Below are 27,358 nucleotides of genomic sequence, written 5' to 3'. Positions count from 1 at the left end.
GTGTAGTGAGAGCTGTAACAGGTAAATGGGCCTGAGGTGTGTGGGGAGGGCGTGGCCAACCCAAGGCCCCGCCCCCGCCCCTACAGGAGTCGCTGAGTCTTCAACTAGGAGAAGGGGTTCACCAGACAAGGAGGGAAGAGGGCTGCATTCCAGGTGTGTATAGGAACATGAATAAGATACCGAGGGGCAAAATAGCAAGGAAACAAAAGGAATTTAGTTTTCTTGGGTCATAAAGTATAGGAGCTGTGGGACCTTACATGCTGTGTGCTAAGGAGCCTGGGTTTTATCACGAGGTATTTCCTATCAGTCTTCCGCTGAAGTCAGGCAATTGAATACATGCTTTGGAAGTATGGAGGTAAAAGTTCACGTAGGCCTGCGTGTTTGGAATTTCTCTTAAGACTGGTGTTTATTGTTAAAAATTATGAATAACTGTGTCTTTTATTCTAGAATTGATTGAGGTGGGTTCTCAGCTTCAATCCTAATATATAGACTGAGGATAACAGCGTTTACATCTTAGGATTGTTGGAGGAGTCATGGTCACTGTAATGATGGTAGGAATGATCGCAGTGACGTCATAGCCAGCAGTTCTTTGAGGGCTTCCTTACCGAGGAGTGGTCCTAGGTATTTTATTTCTAATACTCCATTTACTCCTCAGAACATCTCAATGTGGTAGGTACTTTCATTGTGTCTCTCTTCTGACAAAACCGCGCATAGAGAAGTGGTTTTCCTAAGATGCCACACCTACGTAGTAAGTAGTGGAGCTTGGTTTGAACACAGACCATCGGAATACAAGACACTTGACTGCATTGTATCCCATTCTGTGTATTTAGAACCTTCAGCATAGAATCTGCCACGTAATAATTGTAACTGTAAACAATTCTCGGTAGCCAATAACAATTACTTAACTTGGTCTAAATCTCTGAGTTAAATTGGTGTTTCTAAGAGATTGTGCTGTGTTTTTCCTGTCTTGACTTACCCCAGCATGCCGTTGAATGCAGACAGTGCGACACCCAAACCCATGCTTTTAACTACCACCTCCCACTGCCGCCTCCTTCCTTGTTGGGCACTCTCCACGTTCGATTTTAAATCCCTGGCAGGGACCATGTCTGTTTTGTTCTCCATTTTAGATCCAGTTCTTAACACTATGTCTAGCCTATAGAATTAACCAAATCTTTGTTCAGTGCGTGAAGATCCCCAAACCTGCCATTATCAGCTGATCTTAGGACATAAACATTATTTGTACCACTTATAACTGTAGCTTAATTGCTTTACATGGTTTTCCTTCGGCGAGCAGTCCAGTTTGGACCTACCATCTGCTCCTGTGTTCTACAAGGCACTCTCACCTTGGTACTACAGGAACCCTGCTGGGTAACCGGTATCTGTTCTGTAGCGGTCACTCAGCTTTCAGAGAGGGAGCTGACGATAAGATTTTTATCTAAAACTAGGATGCTAGAAATACAGAAAACAGAATTTTAAAATGTGTTTTCTAAGAAACTAACTACAAAAAGGAAAAAAAGCTTTGCTATTTTTCCTTCATTTTTGACATTAAATCATTTCAAATAAAGAGAAAATAATTTAATTTTCTTCACGGGGTTCTCTGTTGTGGGCTAACTCATATTTTCCTCCTCTCCTCTATCTAGAATGTCTTAGACCATTCTACCTTATGAGAAATAGGATGTTCCTGCAGATAGTCATTGTGGGAGAAAACGTTTCATTTAAGTCCCAGCTGAGGACCAGAAACTTGAAATCAGAGGAGCATCTGAAATCAAGTAATATTAGGTAGGATAAAAATTACAAGGGATTTGTACATGTTTGTGTTCCTTTTAGAGACGTATGTTAAACTATTCATGTTTTATGAACACTAGTAGAAGAATGAGAGACTTTCTGAAGCATTTCCTGTTAGCCAAGATGGGAGAGAGGAGTGCTAACGATTTTTGTTTTGTTTTGTCTTTTAACTTTTGTGGCTTCATGAGAACTTTGGCATATATTTACTTTGTCATGAGAATTTATATCTTACAGTCCAAGGAAGTTCTTAAGACATTTATTACATTAAATTTAAGAAATTTTTGTGTTTATGCATGTCTGAATATTCATAATGAGCTTAGGGACATGAGATCCATTTGATAGATTATCCTTCAGAATGAAAATTTCTGTGTTTTGGGTTTTTACATATATGGTGGTCCTGAGTGCAGGGAGCCTCAGCTCTTGGTTCTGTGTCGCCAGCGACACAGTCAGGCCTCCTCGGCACCTGTAGGACCAGATGGGACCCTGTGCTGCAGAAGCCCTCTAACTACACGCACAGTGGGCTAGTTAACTCGTCACAGCAACTTGGATGAGTTACAATGGCAGAGTCAGTGACGGTGCATGTCTCAGATGTGGCTTTTCAATGAAAAGTGGGAGCTGCCCCTAGAAGTTGATACCATGACAGTGACACTTAGAGCTAGCACATTTCTCTCTACCCCACACTCCTCAGATTCTCCTAGTACGTTTCTCCCCAACCATAAGTCCCTCTGATTCACCCTGCCTCTCTTTCAAAGCCCGTCTTGCCTCTGGCCTTACTAATCACATTCTCATGTTCTTCTGTCTCTTCCAGAACTGCTCTCTCTAAGTTTTGTTCTCACTCTTGTATCTTCAACCTGTTCTTTTCTCTTACCTTCTTTTCTTTGTTCTAAACATGCTCGCCTCACCCACTGAGAACAAGAACGTTCTCTTTACCCACGACCCCCTTCTCATTCTTTCACTGCCCAGAGTCTTAAGAGTTGACTGAAACTTCTCCCTCTCATTTGTTCCTCAACCCCTGCAATTTGACAGTTTCTGTGGCAAGGCTATTGTTGACCCTCATTTCGCCAAATCCATCACACTGTCCAGTCCTTGGACTTTCCCACTGCCTTTGATCTTCTTGACTATTCTTTCTTTTTATCCTCTTATTTTCCATACTCCACTCTTTTGTTCTCATATACCTGCTGGGCGCTTTTTGTTCTGTTCTTCACGGGCTCTTTCTTTCACCTGCCCTTTCTGGGCGGTTGCGGTTACTCTCCTGGTTTCACCTTCCATCCGTGTGCTGACCACTCCAGCACTGTGTGCCTCGTCTTGACTCCTCTCCTGTACCTGACACGGGTCTCTAGTGCCTGCTTACACTTCACTGGCTCACATACCCAGCTGTCCAAATGAACGATCTGGGAGGGATTTTAAACCATTTCCTCTGCTTTATCTGTCCTTCTGCCGATGTTACTTGGAGATAGTTTTGACTCTTAGGTTTTTCTGTCCATCTGTGTTGTCACCTGCTCACTTCCAGTCCTGCCCTTTTAAAATCCACCATGCATGCATCTTGTTGTAATCTTTTAAAGATTCAGTCTGACAAAGCTTTGCCCCTGCTTAACCCTCAGTGCTGGTTTCCTATTAAGGCAGAATCGGAGCTCCTTGACATGTCATGTAAAGCCTCGCAAGCTGCTGTGTGCCGTGGGTCTCCGGCTCATCTCCTGTCTTGCGTTTTTGCTCCAGTCTGCTTCCTTCATGGGGTTAGTTTTGTTTTTATTGGTATGCTGTTTTTCTCTGTCTGGAAGAATAAGTCCTTCTCATCCTTTGAGATTTCCATACCAGAATAGGCCCTTAAATAAACTAGGTACACATTTTCAAATAATACAGATTGTAGAGTAAATGTTGTAATACAGAGCATTGGAGTGTCAGGAGATTAGAAAATGCATGACTACCTGTAAAGTGCCATAGAGAGTAAGCAAGTTAGTACTTTTATTACCTCTTATTGAGAAGAGCTCTTTTAGGAGCACCGTCTTCCCTAGATATTCTTTTCTACGTGAAATTCAACAGTAGAACAGCAATATGGTTTATTTTCTTCTAATTCCATGAGACTTGATGTCTTAGAGAACTATATAGATTGTGTGTTGTGTACCTGAGTGTGTAAACACATTCACCTATAGTTTCTGGCCTTTTATTTAGCACAAATAATTATGATTAGGTTATTATGTTTATGATTATAATTGATGAATACTGTTATCCCAAATACTCCTTAGTACTCTATGAAAATAAGTAAACCAATTAATTTGAAATAAAACCTGCCATGGCTTTTATTTAAATTAAAAAGAAAAATACTCTAGTCTTGTCTCCCAAAACAAGGCGAACAGATTCACCTTTCCTTAGCAATTGTGAGTTGAGAGGATTTTAGCTTATGCATATTTCTATGTTCTGCTCATAGGAGAAAAAAGGGGATTGGGGGTTCAGGCAGAGGGAATCTTCCATTGTATCTGCCCCTGATTTGGAAATACCTTCTTTTTTGAAACTATGAATCTTAATGTGTGTTCTTAAAAGAGATTATCCTGTATCTGTTACCTTGCATTCTTATGAAAGTGCTAATCAAGATATTTGTTAAAGAAGACAACCATTAACTTTAGTTTGTTTCCTCTACTGACATTATTTTAAAAATTATCATAAAATGTTAACTATTGAAAGCCCCAGTTCCGTGGGCAAACATTCCCGATTTTTTTTTTTTTGCTTACAATCTTGTATAGGAGGGACTATGGTATAATGGTTAGGAATTAGCCTTTGGAACCAAACTGAGTGAGTTCAAATGCTACCTCGACTGAGTACTTACTAACTTGATGACCGTGGACATGTTATTTAACCCGTCTCCTTGGGTTTCTTCAGCTATAAAGTGGGGGCAGTAATAGTTCAGTGTGAATTAAGTGATTACTTTAGGTTAAAGCCCTTAGAACAGTGTGTGGCAGTAGTAAGTGCTGTATATAGTGGTAGCTATTTCAGTATCTAGTGCATTAGAATACATTAAATGTATTTATAGATCTTGTCTCCAAGAGTATTGTTTCACATTGTTACCTTTCAACATATTTGATTATCACTGAATGTTTCAGATTCTATTCAGCTCTTAATAACTTCTTTTTTATTGTTTGATATGTACTTAATTTCTCTTATTTATTAATTGAGATAATCTAGTATTTTGAAAGCTTTATATTTTATAACTAATGTGCTAATTTACTGTTGAAGGCATGATGATTTGAATATTTGGATTTTTGGTTCATTGTTCTTTTCATTGATTCCTTCAGCTTAAAGTAGGAATATAAAGGAAGTCATGCTGCCATGCCTTCTACCAAGAAAAAAACATTTTAAACTTCATCTCTTTATGTAAACATTGGCTATAAACTGTAATATTAGTCTTTTTTTTTTAATTATTGGAGAAGGGGAACAGTGTGTTTTTCCAGGACTTTATTGGGGAACAGTCTGTTTTTCCCAGGGCCCATCAGCTCCAAGTCCAGCCACCGTCCTCAGTCTGTACAGCCCACCGTCCCATGTAGGAGTCGAACCTGCAACCTCATTGTTAAGAGCCAGTGCTCTAACCAACTGAGCCATCCGGCTGCCTTGTGATATTAATCTTTAACAATATTGGTCTTTAACAAAACCAGTAGGTCAGTTGAGGTGTATTTTTTTCTTTATAAAGTAAATTAAACACCCAATTTTGTGCTAATCTTTATGAAAGTTGGTATAAGATCACATACCTGTTGATTTTTGATTTCTTATATATTATGCACTATAGAAAAAAAACTAATAAGTATGTAGGAAGTAAGATAGGGTTCCCCCTTTTTGTGAGATAGCAATTCTTAGTTTAACCCTCTTTCTCACATGTTTAATGGGCATTTTCGGTACACAGATAAAAGGAAGAGTTAGTGGATAATGATATATAAACCCAACCATGTTTTAAACAGTTTGCAAATTAATTCCATCAGAAATAGAGCATGGCCTATAAGTACTAACTTTCTGATTACATGAGACTGTATTTTTTTTAACATAGTTCTCTTTGTGACAAGGTTACGATATTAGTTAATAAAAATTGATATCTGTACTCTGAGGAAACTCTTATTGATCATTCCTCATATAGGAAAACTGGTTTGGGAACTTACAGATATTTTACTTCGCGTCTTTTGATCAAGTACTCCCTAGAGCAGGAGAGGCAAACTTTTTCTGTAAAGGTCCAGGTAGTGAATGTTTTAGGCTTGGTGGGTCATGCCCTTGCTGTCTCAACTACTCAACTTAGCCTTCGTAGCAGAAAGCAGCCGTAGACAATACATACATGAATGGGCATGACTGTGTTCCAGTAAAAATTATTTACAACAATTGATCCAGGGTGAAGGAGGGAATTCACCCGCAGGCTGACCACTGCACTGGAATATGAATTTTATTTGTTCTGGTCTTTCTGATAAACATCTCAGATGTGATTTATTTCCTAATATGAGCAGATCTTGTAATTTAGGCCTGTTACCTTAAATGTTAGTGTTTGACTGACAGAGCGAAAATTGAAACCTAGATAAATCTATGTTAGCTTTTTGTGTCATAAATTTTTTTCTAATTTGAAAGAAATAGAAGTAAATAACTTGGACTTCAGAGTCAGAAAGAACTAAGTTTGTACTTAATTGTACCTAATTGCTTTGTGACCACGGACAAATTATTTCACACTTCATAGCTTCAATTTCCTTGTTTATACAATGGAAATAAGAGTAGCTGTCTCCCACGATGGTTGTTTTCCATTTAGCTGTATTTTCATCATTTCCGTTTAGCAAGATTGTTTTAGTCATTAACGTGTCTCTTTCAGAACCTGGGGAAGAACTCTGCACCAAGACGAGCAGCTGTCATACTGAGAAATCGAAACTCCTGGAATTTCAGAATGCTTTAATATTTATGTCGGATAGTTTTTGTGACATTTTTGCACTTTTGTTCATTCTTGAATTCTTAGTTTTACAGTTTTTCTTGGACAGGTAATAGTATATAAAAATATAGTGTAACACTTTGTTCTTTGTCAATGGACGCCTGCTCCAGAATCTGCAAGAATTATAGTTCTTTTCTTAGTGACAGCCTGTAAAAGAAGCAGGTTATTTGTAAACAGTTCTTGTTACATGCTCAATATAATCTTCATTTGACTGGAAGCTGGTGTTCTCATTAGGCAGACGTTAGCATACCAAAATGATATTGTCCATTTTTACAAGGAAATTTTGTTTGGAATGAGAAAACAACCTTTAGACACAACTTCTGGTTAACCTATGGTAACATAGTAAAATATATCTTTTGCAACTTTATAGTTCAGGGACAAAATGAAAAGGTTATTGAATCCAGTAAAGATGCATAATTAGCACTGGCTTTCTCAGTATAAAGTTCATAAATTAGTATTCCTGTAGGATTTGGGAAGGGAGGAGAGGAGGTGGTTGTGACATTGCTAGAATAGAATATGTGGTGTTCTTTATTAAATTGTATGGTGTTAGGTTTTAAGGGCATAAGCCAGCAACCTTGTGAAATTGATTTCTTTTTAATGGCAAAAGTTTAACACCCAAAGCAAACAGTGAAGTTAGGCTATATGGATAATGGAAACTAACGTGATATTACATTTTAGAACTAAGTGTAACTGTTTATTGAGTATTGTTCATTTATACTGATAATTCTCCTGTGGTTTGTGGTTACCTCTGTAGCGCTCTATTATTCTATTGTTTGAAAGCTTAATTTTTAAAAAACAAATATCTTTCTAAAGGCTGAGAAAATAAAAAAGTTCATGTTACATTTTGATGAAACTAATATTCACAATTGATATTAAATACCTAATAATGTAAAAGTAAAACTTTTCCATTCCCAGCAAAAATTTTAGAATCTCTGAATATTTTCTAGCTTTTATGTCAAATTTTATTTTTAAAAGTGGGAATCTCTTGTTTATATATTTACCTTCTTAGAGTGTATGAACATGATTTATTCTTTTTCCTTTTCTTCACTTAAAAAATACTTATTGAATGCCCATTGTGTGCTAGGCAGCTGTGCTAGTAGGCATAGGGGTTGTGACGGTGAGCATTCTTAAATCTATGTAATAGGAAAAAAAATAGATGAATATCCTTCATCTACATAAAAATAGTGCTTTGAAAGCATACTCGTAAAACAGGAATGTCCTTCAAGTAAGGCTTCCTGAGGAAGTAATGTCTCCAAGACAAAGAATGAGCAGTGATGAGCCAGACAAAGTGGGGAGGAGGCGTCCTAGCAAAAGGACTCTTTGCAAATACCGTGAGTGTGAAGGGAGCAGCGCACACTAGAGAAACCAGAAGTCCAGTGACTGGAACACAGAGATCAAGGAGAGAAGAGAACAATGGTGCAAGTAGAGTGCTGACTCTTTTAGAGTACAGAGAACTTTGTAGGACACTTGAATGAAAATTTTGTTTTCTAACCTAAGAGTGGGAAATCATTCAAGGGTTTTAAATAGGCAATTGGAAGATCAGACCTGTATTTTTAAAAGATCCCTTTGACAGAGGTAGGAAGAACAGAATGAAAAGGGGCAAGAGTGAATGGAGGAAACAATTTGGTACCTTTGCAATAATCCAGACAAGGGATGGTGTAACTTGAATGTGTGTGGCTGAGGAGGAAGTAAAAGGAAATGAACAGATTCAAGGTATTTGTAGTGGGTGAAATTTTCTGGAGTTGATAGTTTTCCGGGGATTTGGAGAAATTTGTCACGGGTGACTTCCAGGTGTCTGTCCTTCACAACTGGAAAGCTGTGATACTTTTGTTCGGGTGAAAAAAAGACGCTAGAAAGAGAAGTAGGGCTGGGGGGCTGGGACTAGGTTGTGAGTTCACTCTTGAATGCAGGCAATTCTTGAAGAATTTGGGAGAGAGAAAAGCAGCAGCTAGAGGAGACTGTGGAGCAGAAGGTTTTAAAATCGGGGAGAGACTTGTGCATGTTTAAATACTGAAGAGAAGGAGGGATCCAAAAGAGGGAGGTTTTAAAATTATTGGAAGAGGGGAGGGGTTCATTTAAGGAGCAGGTATCCTTAAGAAAGGCTGGAAAGAGCACATGTGAGTGGAGTTACTGGTGTTAGTGGTGCAGTACCTCTAGTGTTTTAACAGGAGAAAGAAAGAAGAGGGTCTGTGAATGTACTAAGTGTCTAGTAACTGGGCGTTGTTTTTTCTGAGGTGCAGCTCTGTCCTTTGCTGAAAGGAGTTAGGGGCTGAGGAAGGAGGCAGAAATCAGCAGCTGAGGCGAATGGAAATTGGAAATAGTTATAGTGGCTCGTGAATGGAGAAACATGGGATTTCCCGGTCATGCTGAGGGAAACTTTTTATTTAATGACTGTCATTCAGTGGTATCTGAAACACATCAGATTTGGAGGAAAACAGCAAGAAAGGGAACGCTACTCAGGAGAAGAGTTCGTGATGCCCTGTAAACTTTCAGGTGTGGCATCAGTTTGCCCAGACCTAGTGCTACCCTGGATGTTAAGATAGGTAACGCGAGTAGATAAGAATAGGTACTGCCACACATTCTATTTGTCGTCTGGGGTTTCACGTAACGTTTAGCTTTTAGTGTTATTCATGTGGGGCAGGCCTAGTATGTTTCTGACTGATGTTCTTTTTCCCTTTTTAGGCAGGCAGAAGTCCTGAAGGCTGACATGACAGGTATTGGCTGCTCGTTTGTTTTTTTACAACTTATTTTATACCATTAAATTAAGGGTATTCATCTTTCCTCTATCACTTGTAGCACTGTCCTAGTTGCCAAGGGAATAATAGCTTACTATTTGCTTTAAATATTTTTTTTTATACTTGGAATTTTTACTTAGATGACCCATGTCAAGAATTTTATATAATCTGTGCTACATTTAATTGAATATTACCTAATTTAGTGCATGTGATCATTCAGTTTTTATGAACTATTTATCAACAGTTTAAGACATACAGAAAAATAATTCATATGCCATATAAACACAAATACCTTGTGGTATTTAGGTTCATAGCTTCCTGTTTTATAATTCCCCGAACTTGACTAATAGGTAAACCTTCAGAAAAAATATTTGCAGGAAAACTCAATTGAAAATCCTTGAAGTTGAGTGAGCTACCTTGCCCCCTTCCTTTCTTTTCTCCTTTATCTTTTTTGTTTTGAGTAATAGCCAAGGTGTTTTTGAAAGAGGAACTGGACTTAGGCACTAAATGGAGCAGATTTTAACTCCAAAATTAGGAAATACACGGCAGTAAGTCTGTATTGATCAGTACGCTCTCTACAACACTGTATGCCATCCTAAAATGTAAAAGACGTGATAATGGATCTCATTCTGATTTTTGAGAAATTAAGTTCTGCAGTGACATCCACAAAGGAAAGTTCAAACTATGTGGTAACCAGCACAACTGCCAAAAAATTTATATTCAAGAGGAAATGGATTGTTTAGATGTCTTTTTCTCAACTTCTAGAATTATAGGCTAATGTTCTCTAAGAATTTGTGAATAATCTCATTGTAAACTTGTTCAGGGAAAAGAGCAAAGAAACCATCAAAACCACTTGTTCTAGGTTTACTAGTACAGCGCCTCAATTCCTCCCATTATTAGCATAGTTGTCTTCTATACTCTGGGTGTCAGTGTCAGCTTTGAGTTGCTGTATTACGCTCTTTTATTGGCATTATAAGCATAATATTAAACACCTTCAGGAGTTAGGCTTAGGGTTTGACTTTTGTAGGGGACCTTTGCCTGCCCAGAAATGTTAACTAAGGTATGAAGTCTGCTCGTTTAAATAATAGTCTCTCTGATAGATCAGAGTCAATGATCCCTTACAGTCCTTTCCCTGCCATTGACGAATTGAAGCCGAGTTGCATAAATGTATAAACTGTTAATCGTTAAAAACTTGGTAAGGGGCCAAGAAGCTGATACCGGACCCTATTTTTAGGGGCCAGCAAACTCTTACGAGGATTATCTCAAATATTCAGAATATTCTACTTTCAGGATAGGATTGTGGTGGTTATAGATACTAACAGCAGACCTAAAGAGGAGTGAAGAGGGGTGGGTGGTTAGCTCAGTTGGTCAGAGCATGGTGCTAATAACATCAAGGTTGCCGGTTCGATCCCCACATGGGGCACTGTGAGCTGCGCCCTCAAGTGAAGATTATGCCATTGTGTAGCAGGAAAATACTAAATGCAACCAGACAGCCTCGCTAGCAGGTGGAAATATAGATTGAAAAGACCATTATTAACTTCTATTGAGGCAGCTCACTGTCAAATATTGCACTCACAAGCCTAGTGATCAGAAAGGCTAATGTGCCTTGTAGGACCCTGGCAGACAGCATGGTCCCAGTTTGGTATATGTATAGTCATAGCCTGACTTTCTGATTTCATCTCGCACCTAACCTCTCATTTGGCTTCCTAAGCAGTTTAATCGCTGTCTGCTACCAGTCAACATTTGCATTAAATAGCTAGTGTGGATTGCTCACGAAAATGTCTTGGCAAGCAGTCTGCCAATCGTTAAAATAATGCTCACTGCCCTGGCTTGCTTGGCTTGACTTGTATAGAGTAGGAGTGACAGCAGAATGCCCAAACAACTGCTGGATTATGTGCTGATGTGAGGACAATGTGAGAATGACTTAAAAGAAACAGAAAAAAGCTGCTTTGGACAATGAGGTATCGTGAGAGTAAACAGACCAAATTGGCCGCCCTTCATTTCAAACGGGGTGACTGGTGTGCAGCATATGGCTTCCTGTGATACGAGTACATAGAAATTCAAACCAACAGCCAAGGGGAGACCTTTCATTCTGTTAGCCTTTTCCATTTCGTGATGTTATTGCAAAGCTGAGAGACAGTTACAGACGCATGCAGATGTAGTCATTGGCCAAAAGGCAGAAGTCACTTGCCATGCAGTAGTACGGAACTTCCACGGCAATGTATGGTCTGTACTTACAGCAGGTTTTTGCTTTGGGGACTGGAGAGGGACAGGATCATAGGTGTGGCGTAATGGCCTTAACTACCTATTTATCTCCTGTTCTGTTGTTGTTTTGTTTTCCAGATTCTAAGCTGGGTCCAGCTGAGGTCTGGACATCCAGGCAGGCTCTGCAGGACCTGTACCAGAAAATGCTAGTTACTGATTTGGAATATGCTTTAGACAAGAAAGTAGAACAGGATCTGTAAGTATGATTACTTGGGATGGCCCTGCTCAGATCAAGAATCCCACCAAGACTTTAGAATAGACGAGAATAATCTGGTTGTTTCTTTTTAACCTAGATCTCAGCGTAAGCTTTTCCCATGGGGGAAAAAAAGAAGAAAGACATTCTAATGCTTGTGGGGTTTCTGTTTGTTTGTTTTGTTTTCATTTTGAACAAAATATTTGACCATTGGTGTTACCTTCAGATACAGTCTTAGGTGGTACGAGGAGAAATGTTTAGATGTTTAGAGTTCACGCTCATTAAGGTCGTTAGGGCGTATCATAAAAACAACTCTATAAGTTTTGAATACTAAGAGAAAGTATTTTCGATTCTCTGTGTTGTATTCAGTCCTGTATATAAGTCATGATTTAGAAAACAGAAATTCAAAAGTAGGCTCTAGATTTATCTTTCTTTGGTAAATGTGAATCTAAATTTCTCCAAAATTAAAATATATTTGCATTGTAAGGAAATTTCTTCCTTGTAATCAAATACATAGGTATTTCCCTTTTGTTCCATAAGACTGAAGAAAGAGTTTGTGTATTTAGGCTATTCCACTCATTCTTTCTATGAGGGGTGAAATGACAGATGACCAGATTCCCGAGTGAGTAAATAAATACCTTTCGTGGAAGGCCTTGCCTTACGAAGTGAAACAAGGACAGTAGCCTGATGGAAAATTAAAAATCAGTTAAGAATATTCTGTTTAGTAACGCCCATTACACTAAGTTGTAGTGAAGATTCATACTTCCCTATCTTCCACACCTTTCTTAGATAATTTTTAGGAAATCTAGTAATAGAGCTTAATCACAACCACTCAAAATCCATATATCTATGATTTTAGAGTCAAGGATAAAGATGTCATCAAAAATTCTAAGGGAGTGATTGACCTTATAAATTATTAAAAGCCCCAGTGCCCTAGAGCCTTAAAAGTTGACTGTTGATAAAGAATTAGGTACTTTCCAGGTAGGTCGTAAACCTTTTTTGTCTGTTTGCTTCCTTTAATCAAGCCAGTAATATCTTCCCATCATCCTAGTTCTTTTTTTTTTCTTTTTACCTGTGATTTCTAAGTTAAGAGTGGCTGTATTTCACCATAACTGAATTTAAAATGATTCTCTGTCCAACTTAATTAATGAAAGACATAACAGGATTTTGGTGCCATATTTCAGCGTTGTGTTTGTTTCTTTTAAATAGCCAAAATTGAAATGTCAAAAAACTTATATTTCAAGCTCTAAAGAAAATATTAACCCCAAGAGGAACTATTAAGCGGAAATAGAACTATGGAAAACAGATTTTTTAGGGAAATAAGAGCTATAGAATAATATTTACAAAAAACCTTTTTTTCCCTATACATGTCACTTGATAGAGTACACTCAATTACTTTTTGGCACAATGTATGGAAATTTGTTAATAGCTTCCTTTTACTTTGGTCTTGCCACTGTAGTTCTGATTTTGTACTGGGATTCCTAAATAGGCTCTAACATTAGTAACTCTAGAAAATTAATAGCTGAAGCCACAGTCTGATTATTCGAACATTTGGTAAGTGTTTACTAAGGTCAGTTTGATTCTACTGCATGTCTGGTCTTGTTCAAAGGGGAGCATAAAGTTATTTAAATAAGCAAATAACTTTAATGCAGGTTTACTATCTAGTGTGTTATAATTATAACAAACAGTTCTTTCTTGTTCTCAGGGGGACCAGTGTCTGCCCAGTGAGTCACTGCTATACCAAATAGAATTACATTTTGTTTTCAGCTGGAATCATGCCTTTAAGAATCAGATCACAACACTACAAGGCCAGGCAAAGAATCGAGCAAACCCGAATCGGAGTGAAGTTCAGGCAAACCTTTCTCTGTTCCTAGAGGCAGCTAGTGGCTTCTATACTCAGGTGAGTTCTGCATTGTCTGCCACTTTTCATAGAATTAGTGATGAATATTCTCTTTGGATACATCTTGTTGTTCATATAATCACTTTATGTAACCACTATGTAGGCCCTCCCAGAGGAGATTATCACCTAGAATCGCAAATGAATAAAAATGTCCCAAGTTGTTTACCATAAGATCTTTAAAACAATAAAGACTGAAAGGTTAATATTTCAGCTTAATGGTTGGAGGTAAACAGAAAAAGCGTAATGAGAGCAATGCCTGGGAAAAATGGTGGAAGTAGTCAGTTACAAGTGGTATTAGGGCAAACGTGAATGTATGGGTATGGGTACAGTCATCATGAAAGGAACAGCCATGTTGTGCCAGGTAAGAAGTACTCAAAGTGTGTGATATTAGTGAGTTTTCACAATGTGCAGTAGAATTTATCTGGAGCTTCAAATGCTGTTGCACTACCTAAGAAGTAGAGTAGCTTTTCTTCAGTTTGAATAATAAGTTATTATCTATCATCCTCAGACTTTCCTTGTCTTTAGTTACATTCTGACAAAACTTCGTAATCAGGCAAGGTATGAGAATAAATAACTCGTCTTTCTGAACAATGGATTTTTCTTTACTGTAAGCAGAATCCTTTTAAAAAACTTTGATCTCATCCATTTGTAATAGCATTCATAATTTAATTGAAATGTTTGTATATAAATGTTTATCTTATAATGACAAGGCTTTGGGGATCTTACACGGAAAGAATTCTTTGGCCAGTTCTCTCTGTTGCTCCTAGACCATTGCTACTTATATTTTGGCTTTTTAAAATTTTACGATTTCCTTGAAAGAAGAAAAAGAAGACTGTGTTGGAAGATGTGAAATGGTTAACCATCTTCTTATAGAGATTATTTGTTTTACTTAAACTAAAACATTCATCACAGTTTACCATGGAAAGAACTCAAGTATGGTTCTTATTCTCAAAATTCATTTTCAAATTGATGCTGACTTTTAGCAGTAACAGTTGATAATTCTGGAGAGAGAAATTGTGGTGTGCCACTCACTAGTCCTTAAACCACATTTTAAAGATTAATTTATTGTACAAGTAGCTATTGAAAGCCTATTTGTAAGGCACAGGCTGTTCCAGAGGTAAAGAGACAATCTTTACCTTCAAGGGAATATACAGCCTAAATGATGAAGAGGTGGATATATTAATAGATGTAGGGATTTTATTTCACTTTATTTTATTTTTTTTGTTTTCTGGTTATAAAAACAACGTATACTAATTTCAAGAAATTTGAAAATTATACAAAAGTCAAAAGATTTTTTTCATTAATCCCCCCATTCAGGATAAGTTACTACTTTAATATATATCCTTCTGGTGTTTTTACACTTTCGTATATAGTTGTTCATTACCCAGTCTTTTATCTGCTTTATAAACAAGTCAATGTTTCCTTGGGTTGTTAAGCAGTTAAATAAGCATCTTTGTGTGTAAAGCATTTTCTCTAATACTGGATTATTTCCTGAGGACCAATTCTTCATTGGATGGGTAAATGAAACAATCGAATGAGTGCAGTTTTAATACTGTTGATACACTTCTTTTCCCAGAATGTTATTTATATTTTTATATTTATGTTAGTACTGTATGCAAATATCTATCTTCATGCACACTCCCTAGTGGTAATTATTTCAGTAGTAGTGAGTGAATGATTAAGTGAATAACTTAATAGACGGAAAATTTTTTTATTTAAAATTTAAGATCTGAATTAACCAGTGGTACTGAACTTTTTAAATATTTTACTAGAAATTTGTATTTTATATAAATAATCTATTCATTAACTTCCCATTCAGAGTTTGGACCTTGTTTTTCCATGGTGCTTTGTCTGAGCTCTGTATATATAAAGGGACATTTTTTTTTTCTACTATTTTTGGCAAACATTTTTTTCTGTAGTGTCGTCTGTTGCCCTTTCATTTTATTGAGTTTTTCGAAATACAGAAGTATCAGGTTGTTTTTTGTGTTTTTGTTTGTTTTTTATGGCAATATAATCTTTTCCCATAGATCAGTGGTTATTCAATAATGACAGTAATAATTATATTTAAAGGAACAAATATTTAAATCTTAATATTTGAAAGCAATGCCAATATTGGACAGTAGTGTAGTGGTTAAATAAATTATGGTTTATCAGTGGACATATGAAACGATTACAAATGATATTTAGTATGATTTTTAGAGATGAGAAAATTGTTATTAACTGAAAAATCATGATAAAAAATTATGTATGCAGTTTGAATCTGTATGTTAATTGAGTAGTCTTAGCTCAGTGGGGTATTAACAAAAATGGTATCTACCCTGCGCCTCGCCCCCACCACTACTTTGTTGAATTCCAGATTCTCATCACAATCTGTCCAAGGAAAGATTCTGTAACATGCTGGTTGCTTTTAGGAATTCGAAACGTAGTCAAGTTTTAAAACTTCAGTTTCATTTCTGATCAAATCTCTTTTCCTTCCCCCATGCAGTAGAAACTGGAACTGTGAACACAGCTGATGTAGGGAGAGCTGTGGAGTTTGGGTGCAGCTGGATCTGGTGGGGGGCGAGGGGAGGCTCCACCTTCTACAGTACATTGTTATAATAGCCATTATACAGATTGGTTTGTTATCTTCAAAAATGATTCTTAGCCTTTTTTTCTAATGATGTGACATACATGGAACACATTTCCAAGGGTTTAATTGAACAATGGTAAAACAAATCTATAAGGAAGTAAAGCTAGAATCATCATTTTTATTGAGGGGACATGGTATTCATAAAAATATTTTATAAGCAAGTGAAGAATAAAATTATTCAAATGTCTCAAAATGCTATATAATGAAAAAAATAGGTGGGTAATCCAGTCTTGAACTTTACTTTTTGAAATTTTTGTAACAAGTATTGACTTTTTTTCCCCACCTGCATTCCATAGGCAATGGTTGAGCAATTATAACAGTAGTAGAATGAGCATCGAAACACTTTTTTTCAGATGTCAACATGAATAGGACTTTTTACTTGCATTTGTATTTTATGTTGTCTTGGTTTGATAATTGAAACAGTTAATGGGGTTGCTGACAATGATCTTTCTGTACATCTTTCTTGGTAACATGCCCTGGAGGCTAAGCTACCAGATTGAGGAAGTAAACCAAGTTCAGAGCATTGTATGACCTTAGAGACTGACGTGAGTTTTGAATCCTAACTTTTTTATTCAGGTATAGTTGACATACAATGTTATATTAATTTCAGGTGTAATCTACTTGGTCACTTTTTAATCATCTTACTTGACTTCTTAGCATAAGCACTCAACAGGGTCGACCAGGCTTTCTTCTTACTTAAGTGCTTTTCTCTTGGCTTCCAAGGCACCACTCTCTCTGATTTTCTCCTATTGCAATGGTGGCTCCACTTGTGCTAAACCTGTTCCCACCTAGTGCTGTGGTTCTGAATGCTGAACACTGTGCTGTGCTTGCTTCAGCAGTACATATACTAAATACTAAACACTAATGTCTGACAAAGTCAGGGTTCTTTATTGTAATCATAAAATGTCCTACGGTCCTGACCTTGTCGCTAATGTCTACAGTGATCTGACTGCTGTACACCTTACAAAGTGATCACCTCAAGTCCCGTAACCTTCCATCGCTGTACAGAGTTACTACGATGTTATTGAGTATATTCCCTGTGCTGTACATCCCCGTGACTTATTTATTTTATAAGTGGAAATTTGTACCTCTTAATCCCCTTTACCTTTGTTACCCATTCCTTCTATCCCCTTGAATTTTAATCTTAAATTGCAAGCCATTAGAGAGGAGGTAGCAGAATGACATGAAAGGATTTGCATTTTTTAAAGATTACTCTAAATGTTGTGTAGAGAATGAATTAGTAGGCGTCAGGAATGGAAGCTAGTCAGCATGCTACTGTAGTGATGGAAAGAAAGTGATGGATTTGTGAAGCAGAGCCAATAGGACTTGCTGGCGGATTGGATTGGATGTGTGCAGTCGGAGTAAAGGAAAAGTCAGATGACTTGTTGTCAGATTGAGCACATGGTTGACTAGTTGTACCGTATACTTAGATAGGGAACGCTGATGAGAAAGCAGCTCTGTCCATGTTCAACTACAGGAGATACCTGATTGAATTCTCAGGGGAGATATCAGATAGGTAATGGGATAAACGAGCTTGGAGCTCAGTGCAGTGACAAGGTCAGGGCCGTAGGACATTTTATGATTACAATAAAGAACCCTGACTTTGTCAGACATTAGTGTTTAGTATTTAGTATATGTACTGCTGAAGCAAGCACAGCACAGTGTTCAGCATTCAGAACCACAGCACTAGGTGGGAACAGGTTTAGCACAAGTGGAGCCACCATTGCCATAGGAGAAAATCAGAAAGAGTGGTGCCTTGGAAGCCAAGAGAAAAGCACTTAAGTAAGGAGAAAGCCTGGTCGACCCTGTTGAGTGCTGCTAAGAAGTCAAGTAAAATGATTAAAAAGTGACCAAGTAGATTTGACAACATGGAGGTCATTGGTGGAATTAATGAATACCGTATTTCATCATTTCTAAAAATGTTTTCATAGTTCAACATCTCTGAAATAGGGATAAATTTCTAAATGATGGTAAATCGCCATTTAATTGGCAGTTTCCCCTCCCCTCAATATTATATAAAATAATAGTTAATCTCAATAAAATGTGACTAAAGTAGAATGGGAGGGATGGAAATCTGATTGGAGTGAGTCCTCAGTCATATTTTCTGTGAAGGTAATTTTTGACTTAGCTATGATTTTGTTAACCATTTAAAGCACCGTGCCTCAAGCCAGAACCAAATTCCCGATCAAAGTGAAGATGTAACATTCTGCTTTAAGATTTTTTTTACACATCCAAAGAACAGTAGTCCTTACGCTAAGAAAGTGGGAGCCAAAAAGAAAGCATTGTTATTGTTTCTGCAGGAATTTAAAAGGTGATATATGCCTTCATAGTTCTCCATTCTTATCATAGAGTGAAGAGCTAAGGAGCAGTAGAATAATGTAACAGAGTTTTCACAGAATAATTGCCAAATATACTTTTGTTCAACTTAGGAAACATTCTTCTTTAATTTCACCTTGTTTCTGCCTTGAAACCAACTAGCATTAGAATTCTTTCACCCAGAATCGAGCCAGCAGGAATTTTTTTGTTGTCTCTACGTACAACTCCTGTGTACAGGCAAAAATTTTATTATAAGACATTTTACATGATGTTTCAACCATGTTTTATTTACTTTTTGTAAATATTCTTTCTTCTTCTTGATAGATGTTTAGCCTTTCCCAGTTTTCCAGTTTGTTCTTTCAGTACCTGTGGAACTTAATTCTTTATTCTTATGTTTCTTATCGTCTTTCATGGTCATCTAGGATTTTTTGTTGTTTCTTTCCCCCCCCCCCATTTTTGTTCCTATTTTGTACTTCTTGCCTTTTTATTTCCTGACTCTAGCCTCTCTGGGCATTAACTGAATTTTATGTCAGCAAATTTGTTGCTCATTACAAATGTACAGGTATAAGTAAAGAAGAAGTAGATAATTTCTATGCTTAGTGAGAAAGGTACACAGAATTTATATTGTTATGGAGGTGGTTTTTATCTTAGGAAAAATGTGGGATATTTCAAATCCTTCTGAGTCGGTTACTCAGGGTATCTTATTTTGTATTGTGAATTCTCCATATGGTAGAATGAGTGGTGATAGAATCAAGGTATTTCTATTAATAATTCTATAACCTTAGTCAAATCACTTGATATTTCTATTGCTTTCATCCTCTTCTGAAAAAAATCACGGAGCTTTATACCTACATATACTACTAGTTTATCACAATGATAAAGTGAGACAAGTGTATCAAATAACCAGCGGATGAGGTTTATTGTAACTAGAATGTTCTATTGGCATACGCTCTGTTGTTTGACATCTGTCCTTCTCTTCTTTCTCCCTTCCCCTGCTCCCTATTTTATGTACCCATCTTGCTCGTTTGGCTGTGAGCTCTTTAAGGATGCAGATTTCTTACTCATCTCTGTGTCTCTTACACGTACCATGGTGTCTAATACAGTAACAAATATTTGAATGCATAATATTTGTAAGTAAATATTTGAATGCATGAGAATAGGATGCAAAGAACTCTGTGGGGACCAAGAATAAAACCCTTCAGGAACAAGGTGGGAGGAGAAAAACCTTTGAATGGAGGAGACTAAAAGGAATGATTGGCGAGATAAGAACTAGAAAATAGAAAAGCTCAGGGAGCATCCATAAGATCGGATGTTTTAAATGCAGCAGAGAGGTCCAATAAGATGGTAACTGGAAAATGTCCATTGTGCTTGTTTATGAGACAACCAGTTGTCATGTTGACAGCAGTTTCAATGGAGTGGTGGTAGGTGGTGGGATGGGCAGAGGGGGCTTGTGTGGCATCCAGATCTTAATGGATTGAGGAGGGGCTAGGAATTGAGACAGCAGATGTGACACGTGTGGACTCTTTTGAAGGCACTTGGTTGAAGTCTTTGAATAATGCTGCTGTTCCTTGTAGATGCACGTCCTAGATTGCTCTGAGACCTGAGGATTTAAGAGAGACGGTTTGTAATGAACACTACTCATATGAACAGTTACCATAAAGTTTTCTTACAGTCCTTGCTCAGGTCTCAGCAGCACGTGGCATGACGCACATACGTTCAAGTGTGCACGCTTTCCTATAGAGCACTTCTGACTTAACATTTCTGACTTAATACTAAATCTTGCTCATGTTTTCCTTTTAGTTATTACAAGAACTGTGTACAGTGTTCAATGTAGATTTACCATGCCGTGTGAAGTCTTCCCAGTTGGGAATTATCAGCAATAAACAGACGCATACCAGCGCCATAGTGAAGCCACAGTCCAGCTCCTGTTCCTATATCTGCCAGCACTGCCTCGTTCACCTTGGAGACATTGGTGAGCCTTTGGTGTGAAGGAATTGATAACACTTTCATCCTTTTCTTTGGAGAAGTCAGAGAAAGCAACTCCCTTTGAACCGAGCGTGCGCACACAATTTACATTGTCATAAGAGGAAACTATGAAATACATCTTAAGGAACTTAGATTTTCTCAGTGCTTGGGGATTAGCAAAGGATCTTGAAGGAAGTAACTTTTATATAAAGATCTAAATTTTATTCAGACTTATGCAGATATGGGCAAATAATAAACAAAAATATAATCAAAGCTAAATTTTTCAAAGTGGTGCCGTAACACTTTCTAAATTAAAACTCTATACTCTTGGAATTGCGGTGTTTACAAATCACTTCTTCTGAAGCTAGATTGCCTTCTTTCCTTCCTACCAGTGCATTGAAAGTGCATTTTGAATTATTTTCTGTTTACAGTTAAATTTGTGTTTCCATTTTATGTAGTTTATCTGGGAATGTTATGTAACTTATTCTTGTTCATTCCTTTAAGGTGACCTAACAAGGTTGTAAAACAAATTAACTATAGGATTATGTTTTGCTGTCCTCCAATAGCAAGGAGCGGGGCACGTCACTGCTTTTAAGTTCATAGATTGTAGACTTCTCGATGCCATACATCATTGACTCTGGAGGGGTCACATCAGAGGGAGCACCAAGTTTTGCAGGGAGAGTCAAGGAATAGTGTATTTAGGTTGTTTTGCTTTCCATGTATTCTTGCACACACATACTTAATATCGCAGTAGGTATGAGGCATTTTACAAAATCACTTTATAAGAGATTGAAGAAAAATACCTAATTTTCAGATCGTATTGTATAGTGTTTTTTTGTTTTGTTTTGTTTTTAAGTGCCATATAACTCACCCCTTCTGGGCCGGCTCCAGGTCACCAGCATAGTCCGTAGTGGGAGCTGGTGATGCCTGACCCTGGAGGACCTGAAAATGGGGGCTAGGTAAGCTTTCAAACTGGTTACATGCTGGCTGTCCCAAGTAGGGAAAGCCGCTGGACGCTGCATACATAATCCTATAGTTAATTTGTTTTAAAGTATTTTCTGTCTTTCATGCTCTTAAATTCATTGTAATGTGTTTGTTACCTCTAGAATTTAGAATTATAGCTGTTTGGCAATTGTACCCTAGTTGTTGTTTTATGTGTCAGTTTGATTTAAAACTGAATTTTCTTCTTCCTCCTCTCAGCTCGATACAGAAACCAGACCAGCCAGGCAGAGTCCTACTACAGGCACGCAGCTCAGCTTGTCCCCTCTAATGGTGAGTGGGGCTGCTCCTGTCAACTGGGGTTGACAGTGACACTTTATTCTTCACAGCAAAGTGGAAAATAACTCAAGGCTCGCCTGTCACGTTTTATGAAAGCAAAAGATGTTGAGTTTTGGTATTAATTGTACATTCTATATAGCTAGAAATTAATTTTTTTCAATAAGATTACTGGAGTAGGTAAAGCAATATAAGTAAAATATCCCCTGAAGGGATCTAAAATTATTTCAACAACTCTGGCTTCCTTAATTACTTAATAAAATAATGATCTCTTTAATACCACCCTTTCCCATCTAGAAAAATTATCTCTTATGATCTGAAAGGTAGTGCTTTTGTCTTTTGATAGCCCTGGAATAGGAATCAGCAGTGTAATTTCTCAGATTCTTTTATTTATTTATTTATTAGTTTCAGGTGTACAAGACAAGGTAATACTTAGACGTTCATCATTTATATCCCTCACACTGTGAACCCCCCTCCCCCCATCCACTATCCCTCCGACCTCACACTGAACCATCACATTATATATATAAAATTATAGTTGGCATTCATTTCAGATTCTTGAATTAGAGAAATTATAGCAGGTGTTTGGTGAGTCTTGTTAAGCCGTGTTGAAATTCCTCTAGATGCTAAAAGAGGCCCTTGAAAGAGTCTCAAGCATGGATGGCAGTCGGGCACACTGTTTCATGTTGTCTGTGGCTGCTTTCCCACTGCAGTGGCAGAGCTGGGTAGTTGTTTATGGCAGAGACCCTGGCCCACAAAGCCATAAAGTATTGACTAGCTAGCCCTTTCTGAAGTCTTCGATAGTGTTCTTCACCCTAGTTACTTGGCTTTTTCACCTAAATATTAGGTTGTGATGTTTTACATTGCGCCCATTTGTAATGAGGTAGTCGTGATGTTTACTTTATAAAATACTCCTCATTAACTTAAAGGGTTAAAAAACGATCATTTGTATTCTGATAGCAAGTCTTGTTTGCGTCTTCATTTACTTTGGAATCTTAACTTTCTCTTCCAGGTCAGCCTTACAATCAGTTGGCTATCTTAGCTTCTTCCAAGGGAGACCATCTGACCACAATTTTCTACTACTGCAGAAGCATTGCTGTGAAGTTCCCTTTCCCAGCTGCGTCCACTAATCTACAAAAAGCACTTTCTAAAGCACTGGAAAGGTAGGCTTGACTTTTTCAAGTAGGCTTTGTGTAATCGGTAGGCAGCCTTCACCCCTCAAATTGGGGCTTACAAGGAATAATGCTTCTCTTCTCTTCTGTTCACCAAATTTATAAACAATCATAACAGTTTTGCATGTAATTGCCCCTGAGTTTCAGTCAATCACAATCAATCAGCATCTGATTTGTTCCCAGTAGAGGAGTACTGGCTGCTGAATACTGACTGAGTCACCTGAGGGCGTTGCATTTGAAAAGTCAGTCAGATGCAGAAGTCTCTCCTTGTGTATCAGGTGCTCAAGTAATGTGTTTTTGCAAGCTGAAGTCTCCTTTAAGAGATTTTAGCCATTTTGCTGCTTAAGATTCATGGAAGTTTTTCTTTCATTTCAGCCGGGATGAGGTGAAAACCAAATGGGGTGTTTCAGATTTCATCAAGGCCTTTATTAAATTCCACGGTCATGTGTACCTGAGTAAGAGCTTGGAAAAATTAAGCCCTCTTCGAGAGAAATTGGAAGAACAATTTAAGGTTAGATTTCAAAAATAGATAATTCTTTTTGTCTTGTCTAAATCAGGAAACATAGGTTTTGGAAGAAGCTGGCTCCCAGTTTGTATGTCATTCTGAAGCTGTGAACTGTTGGTAAAAATTAACTTTGAAGCATATGAAATTCTTGCATACAGCCTCCCCTCAATTTGAACTGTGGTACCGTCTACATAAAGAAATTTATGTACAGCAGCCATGATTTCATTAAATAGCTGGCATTTGGCAGAAAGTATTAAAGTGGGAATAAACAACTTCTTCTCAGACCAAGTACCTTTCTTTCTCAATTTTGAAAGTACTACTTTTGATGATTTTTATATTCTCAGATATGATTCTGTTACTGACTTTAGAGACATGGTCATTCTGCAAATCAAGCTCATTATTCTTGTGCTTTGATCCATCAGGATTTGTGGTAGTTTGAAGGAAAAGAAAGAGAAATTTCATTCAACAGGAATATATTTCACTAATTTGTGTAAGGAGATAAAATTAAGCAACTTTTGTTTATATATATATGAAAATGATCTTTTGTTAGTATATTAAATTAGCACTTTAATGTAGTATAATATGTAAAATATGGGAGGAGTCAAAATTATTAACTTTTTAATTCATTTTATTCAACAAATATTTGGCAGTCTGTTGTGATCGATCACTGTTTTAGTCACTGAGATCAACAGTAAACAAAACAATCTGAAGGAACACTTTATATTTCTTGGTTACTTTTGGTATTTGTACACGTCAGGGATTGTTCATAGCTGCTTTACAGTTTTATAAGTATTATAAAAGTCTCACATTCCAGAAACTGTAGAACTTAGTTAAGAGACATAAATTAGCCAAATATAGTCAATGTGAAATCGTTTTTACAGATAATAATTTTTAGTTTTTCAGAATTTTTCAGCATGCTTTAAAAAACTTCTAAAGATTTTTTTATGTGCAAGAGATGATTATACTAAATAACTATACTAGAAATAGTTTGTTTTAAAATAAACTTTAAAGTAAGAGTCTCCTGCTGTTTCCTGCTTCTCTTAGTGGCCTGTTTAAACTTTAGCCCATGATTTGTAGAGTTAAGTGCATGAAAGGAACAACTAACTTTTTAATGCTCTATGTTACTCAGCCTGGAAAAAACAAAACAAGCCTAAATAGCTTCATTATAAGTATTCAGATATATGAAGGATTATTTTAAAATAACACGTTTTTGTCTTTCCTGAGGTCACAACTGAAAATTGAAGTAGAGATTTGCAGGGTGTTGCCTCTTGAGTTTGCTTCCAGCTCTGTTTCTGTGAAAGATAAACTCCTTACATTGGGGGGGGGGGAGGGCACTCTACCACAATGAGAGCTTCTCTGTGTAAGTCAGTGTAGTCTAGAATCTAGTCAGTTTTGCATTTGGTTCAACCTCAAACACTAATATTCTCTTCAGATACGTATTTCTGTATGTGAAGTTCTGGTGGGTGTATGGGGGCAGTTGCTAAAACAGTTTGAAGTACCATTCCAACACTCTCAATTTAAACACAGTATGAGACAGATCTATTTTAAACCTTATGCCGTACTATCAGAAGAACTTTGCCGGAGTGAAATTTTAGCATCGTTGAGTAAAATATTCAAAAGTATTTCTGAAGCACATGTAATTAGTGTAAACTTCAGCGTTGTCTGTCTGACGAGCAGTCTTTAGCTACTGAGCAGAGGCGTTTCCCAAGTTGAGGTTCGTTGAAGGATTAAGGCCTGAGAGGCGTTTCCCAAGTTGAGGTTCGTTGAAGGATTAAGGCCTGAGGTTTAGGAATTGAGATGCAAGGCTTTTTATATCTGTTAAAGGTGTGATTTTCTTAATGGTATTTAGTTAGGTGTTTTTCTCAACTGCTGTTTAAAGTAGTATCTGAGTAACATTATGTCCATTCCGATCTGATTTTGTTCCCGTGGAGGCCCTCTACTTACTACGGTACATTCTGAATTTTATGAAATTACAACTGAACAATTACACATTTACTTCTAAAGGTGTGGGCTGTTCCGTCACAAAGTGTTGACTGAGTACCTCCTGTGTACCACGCATTTTTCTAGGCTCTTGGAGATACAGGAGAGAACAAGACAAGTCTGTGCCTTCGTGAACTTAGCTTCCGTTCGCTAGGACTCAGGATGCAGGCATATGCATAATGCTGCTGCGCCCACACTAGGCTATCCTTTAAAGGGTTGTGATTCTGTTCTGTGGGACATTGCCTTCTAAAATAAATGCCAGTGGAACTGTAGATACAAGGCATACATTGCTGTCTTATACTTGTAAGAAAAAATGCTTTCCGAAAAATATAAATGATTCTCACGCCAATATTGTGCATTTGTGTAAATGGTCTGCTTATCTAGAAGGTTGAATATAGAGATGGAAGGAGAAATTTTGTGGAGGAATTCTGGAGAAGGAATAGGATTTCAGGACATTTTGAGGAAAGGAAAGAAGAATGCTGATGCCTTTGGGAAAAGACAGCATTCTCAACTTAGCTATGAGATTGGCAGATGCAAGGAGGCTGAGAGACATGATAGGGAAAGGAGAGTGGAATAGAATTGTGTTTTCTGCAGTGATAATGTGAAAGAACTTGTTAAGAGAATCATAGAACTTATTCTGGATATTGCAGATTCTTTGTGTGAATAGAAGGAGAAAATCTCAAAGGCAGCTCAGAATTTATGAGATGGTAGGATTTCTTGTCACTGCTGGTTGAACTACAAATAAGGTTATCTGTTTCCTACCCTAAGGCAGTGAATCTCCACTGTCTCCAAAACTTCCCTGGGGAGGGAGGGAGGTTGACTATGGTTAAAATGTAGAGTAAAGCCAGCATACCATCTCTGGTCACTATCAACTTTGTTCGGAACTTGTGTATGAAAACTGTGTTATGAGGGAGTAATCTAAATGTACCGCAGACATTCAGGTAGGAGGGTGATTCAGTGACTCCTTCCTTCTGGTGCTGCTTAGCAGGTCACGGTGAGCGCGTCGTAAGAAAAGGATTTGATGGTGACGATGGTGCCCGCACCTTCCTCTCGGGGGACAATGTTAGTGTCATAATTTGTACGAATGCCTACCACCCATCGATGATTGCTTTAGTGTATCATTTGCCATGTGTTCCAAAGTATGTTCATGCTAATTAACTCGTTTATAAATAAGTTTCTTTAACTGTGTCACGCCTTTGAAAGTAAATGTTACGACAAATTTTGGAAGTCATGCGTTACGTACAAGCGTTCAGAAACATATGTTTTGAATCTTTTTGTTTGAAATTTTGTTTCTCACTACGTGCATCTACTTTTTAGTGCTTGGTCCCAATTATGTTTTAGCATGTGTGCATCTCTTACAAAACAGCCTCGGACAGGTGAAGGTGTAGACATTGATGGGTGGATCCCCAAAACTTTTCTCTCAGACCATGTTAAAAAATACCTAGTTACTCAGGGAAGAAAACTATTGTGAAAAACAGCTCTGTGGTATCGGAGCTAATTCTTTTCAATGTGAAGAGTGAGCGTGAGAAATGCCTGATCACGTTCAACAGGATTAAAATACTGGGATTAAGAATGGAACCGTTGACTCCTCTGTAATGCTGCTGTTCACCCATGTGGCTCTAAATGCAGACTACCGGTTTAATTCTTGAGCCAGAGATGGCTCCTATTCTTGAAAATAACACACAGTATTCCCGTC

General features: G+C 37.5%; 1 protein-coding gene across 6 annotated transcripts in view; it reads left to right on the top strand.

The window, feature by feature from the left end:
* SMG7 (SMG7 nonsense mediated mRNA decay factor) overlaps positions 1-27,358 on the top strand; it is a 66,105-nt gene that overhangs the window by 18,423 nt on the left and 20,324 nt on the right. For 4 of the 6 annotated variants that reach the window (XM_081026820.1, XM_081026823.1, XM_081026821.1 and 1 more), the window contains exons 2-8: positions 9,410-9,441; positions 11,806-11,923; positions 13,688-13,820; positions 20,566-20,737; positions 21,931-22,002; positions 23,018-23,168; positions 23,553-23,688. In XM_081026820.1, the coding sequence (XP_080882946.1) occupies positions 9,410-9,441; positions 11,806-11,923; positions 13,688-13,820; positions 20,566-20,737; positions 21,931-22,002; positions 23,018-23,168; positions 23,553-23,688 (814 nt within the window). The remainder of the gene's footprint in view (positions 1-9,409; positions 9,442-11,805; positions 11,924-13,687; positions 13,821-20,565; positions 20,738-21,930; positions 22,003-23,017; positions 23,169-23,552; positions 23,689-27,358) is intronic. The other 2 variants (XM_081026822.1, XM_081026824.1) reach the window with 1 other exon arrangement.

Source organism: Rhinolophus hipposideros, assembly GCF_964194185.1.
Source record: "Rhinolophus hipposideros genome assembly, chromosome: 19".
Taxonomy (NCBI): Eukaryota; Metazoa; Chordata; class Mammalia; order Chiroptera; family Rhinolophidae; genus Rhinolophus; species Rhinolophus hipposideros.
Note: the sequence above shows the minus strand (reverse complement) of the source record. Positions and strands in the feature narration are given on the sequence as shown.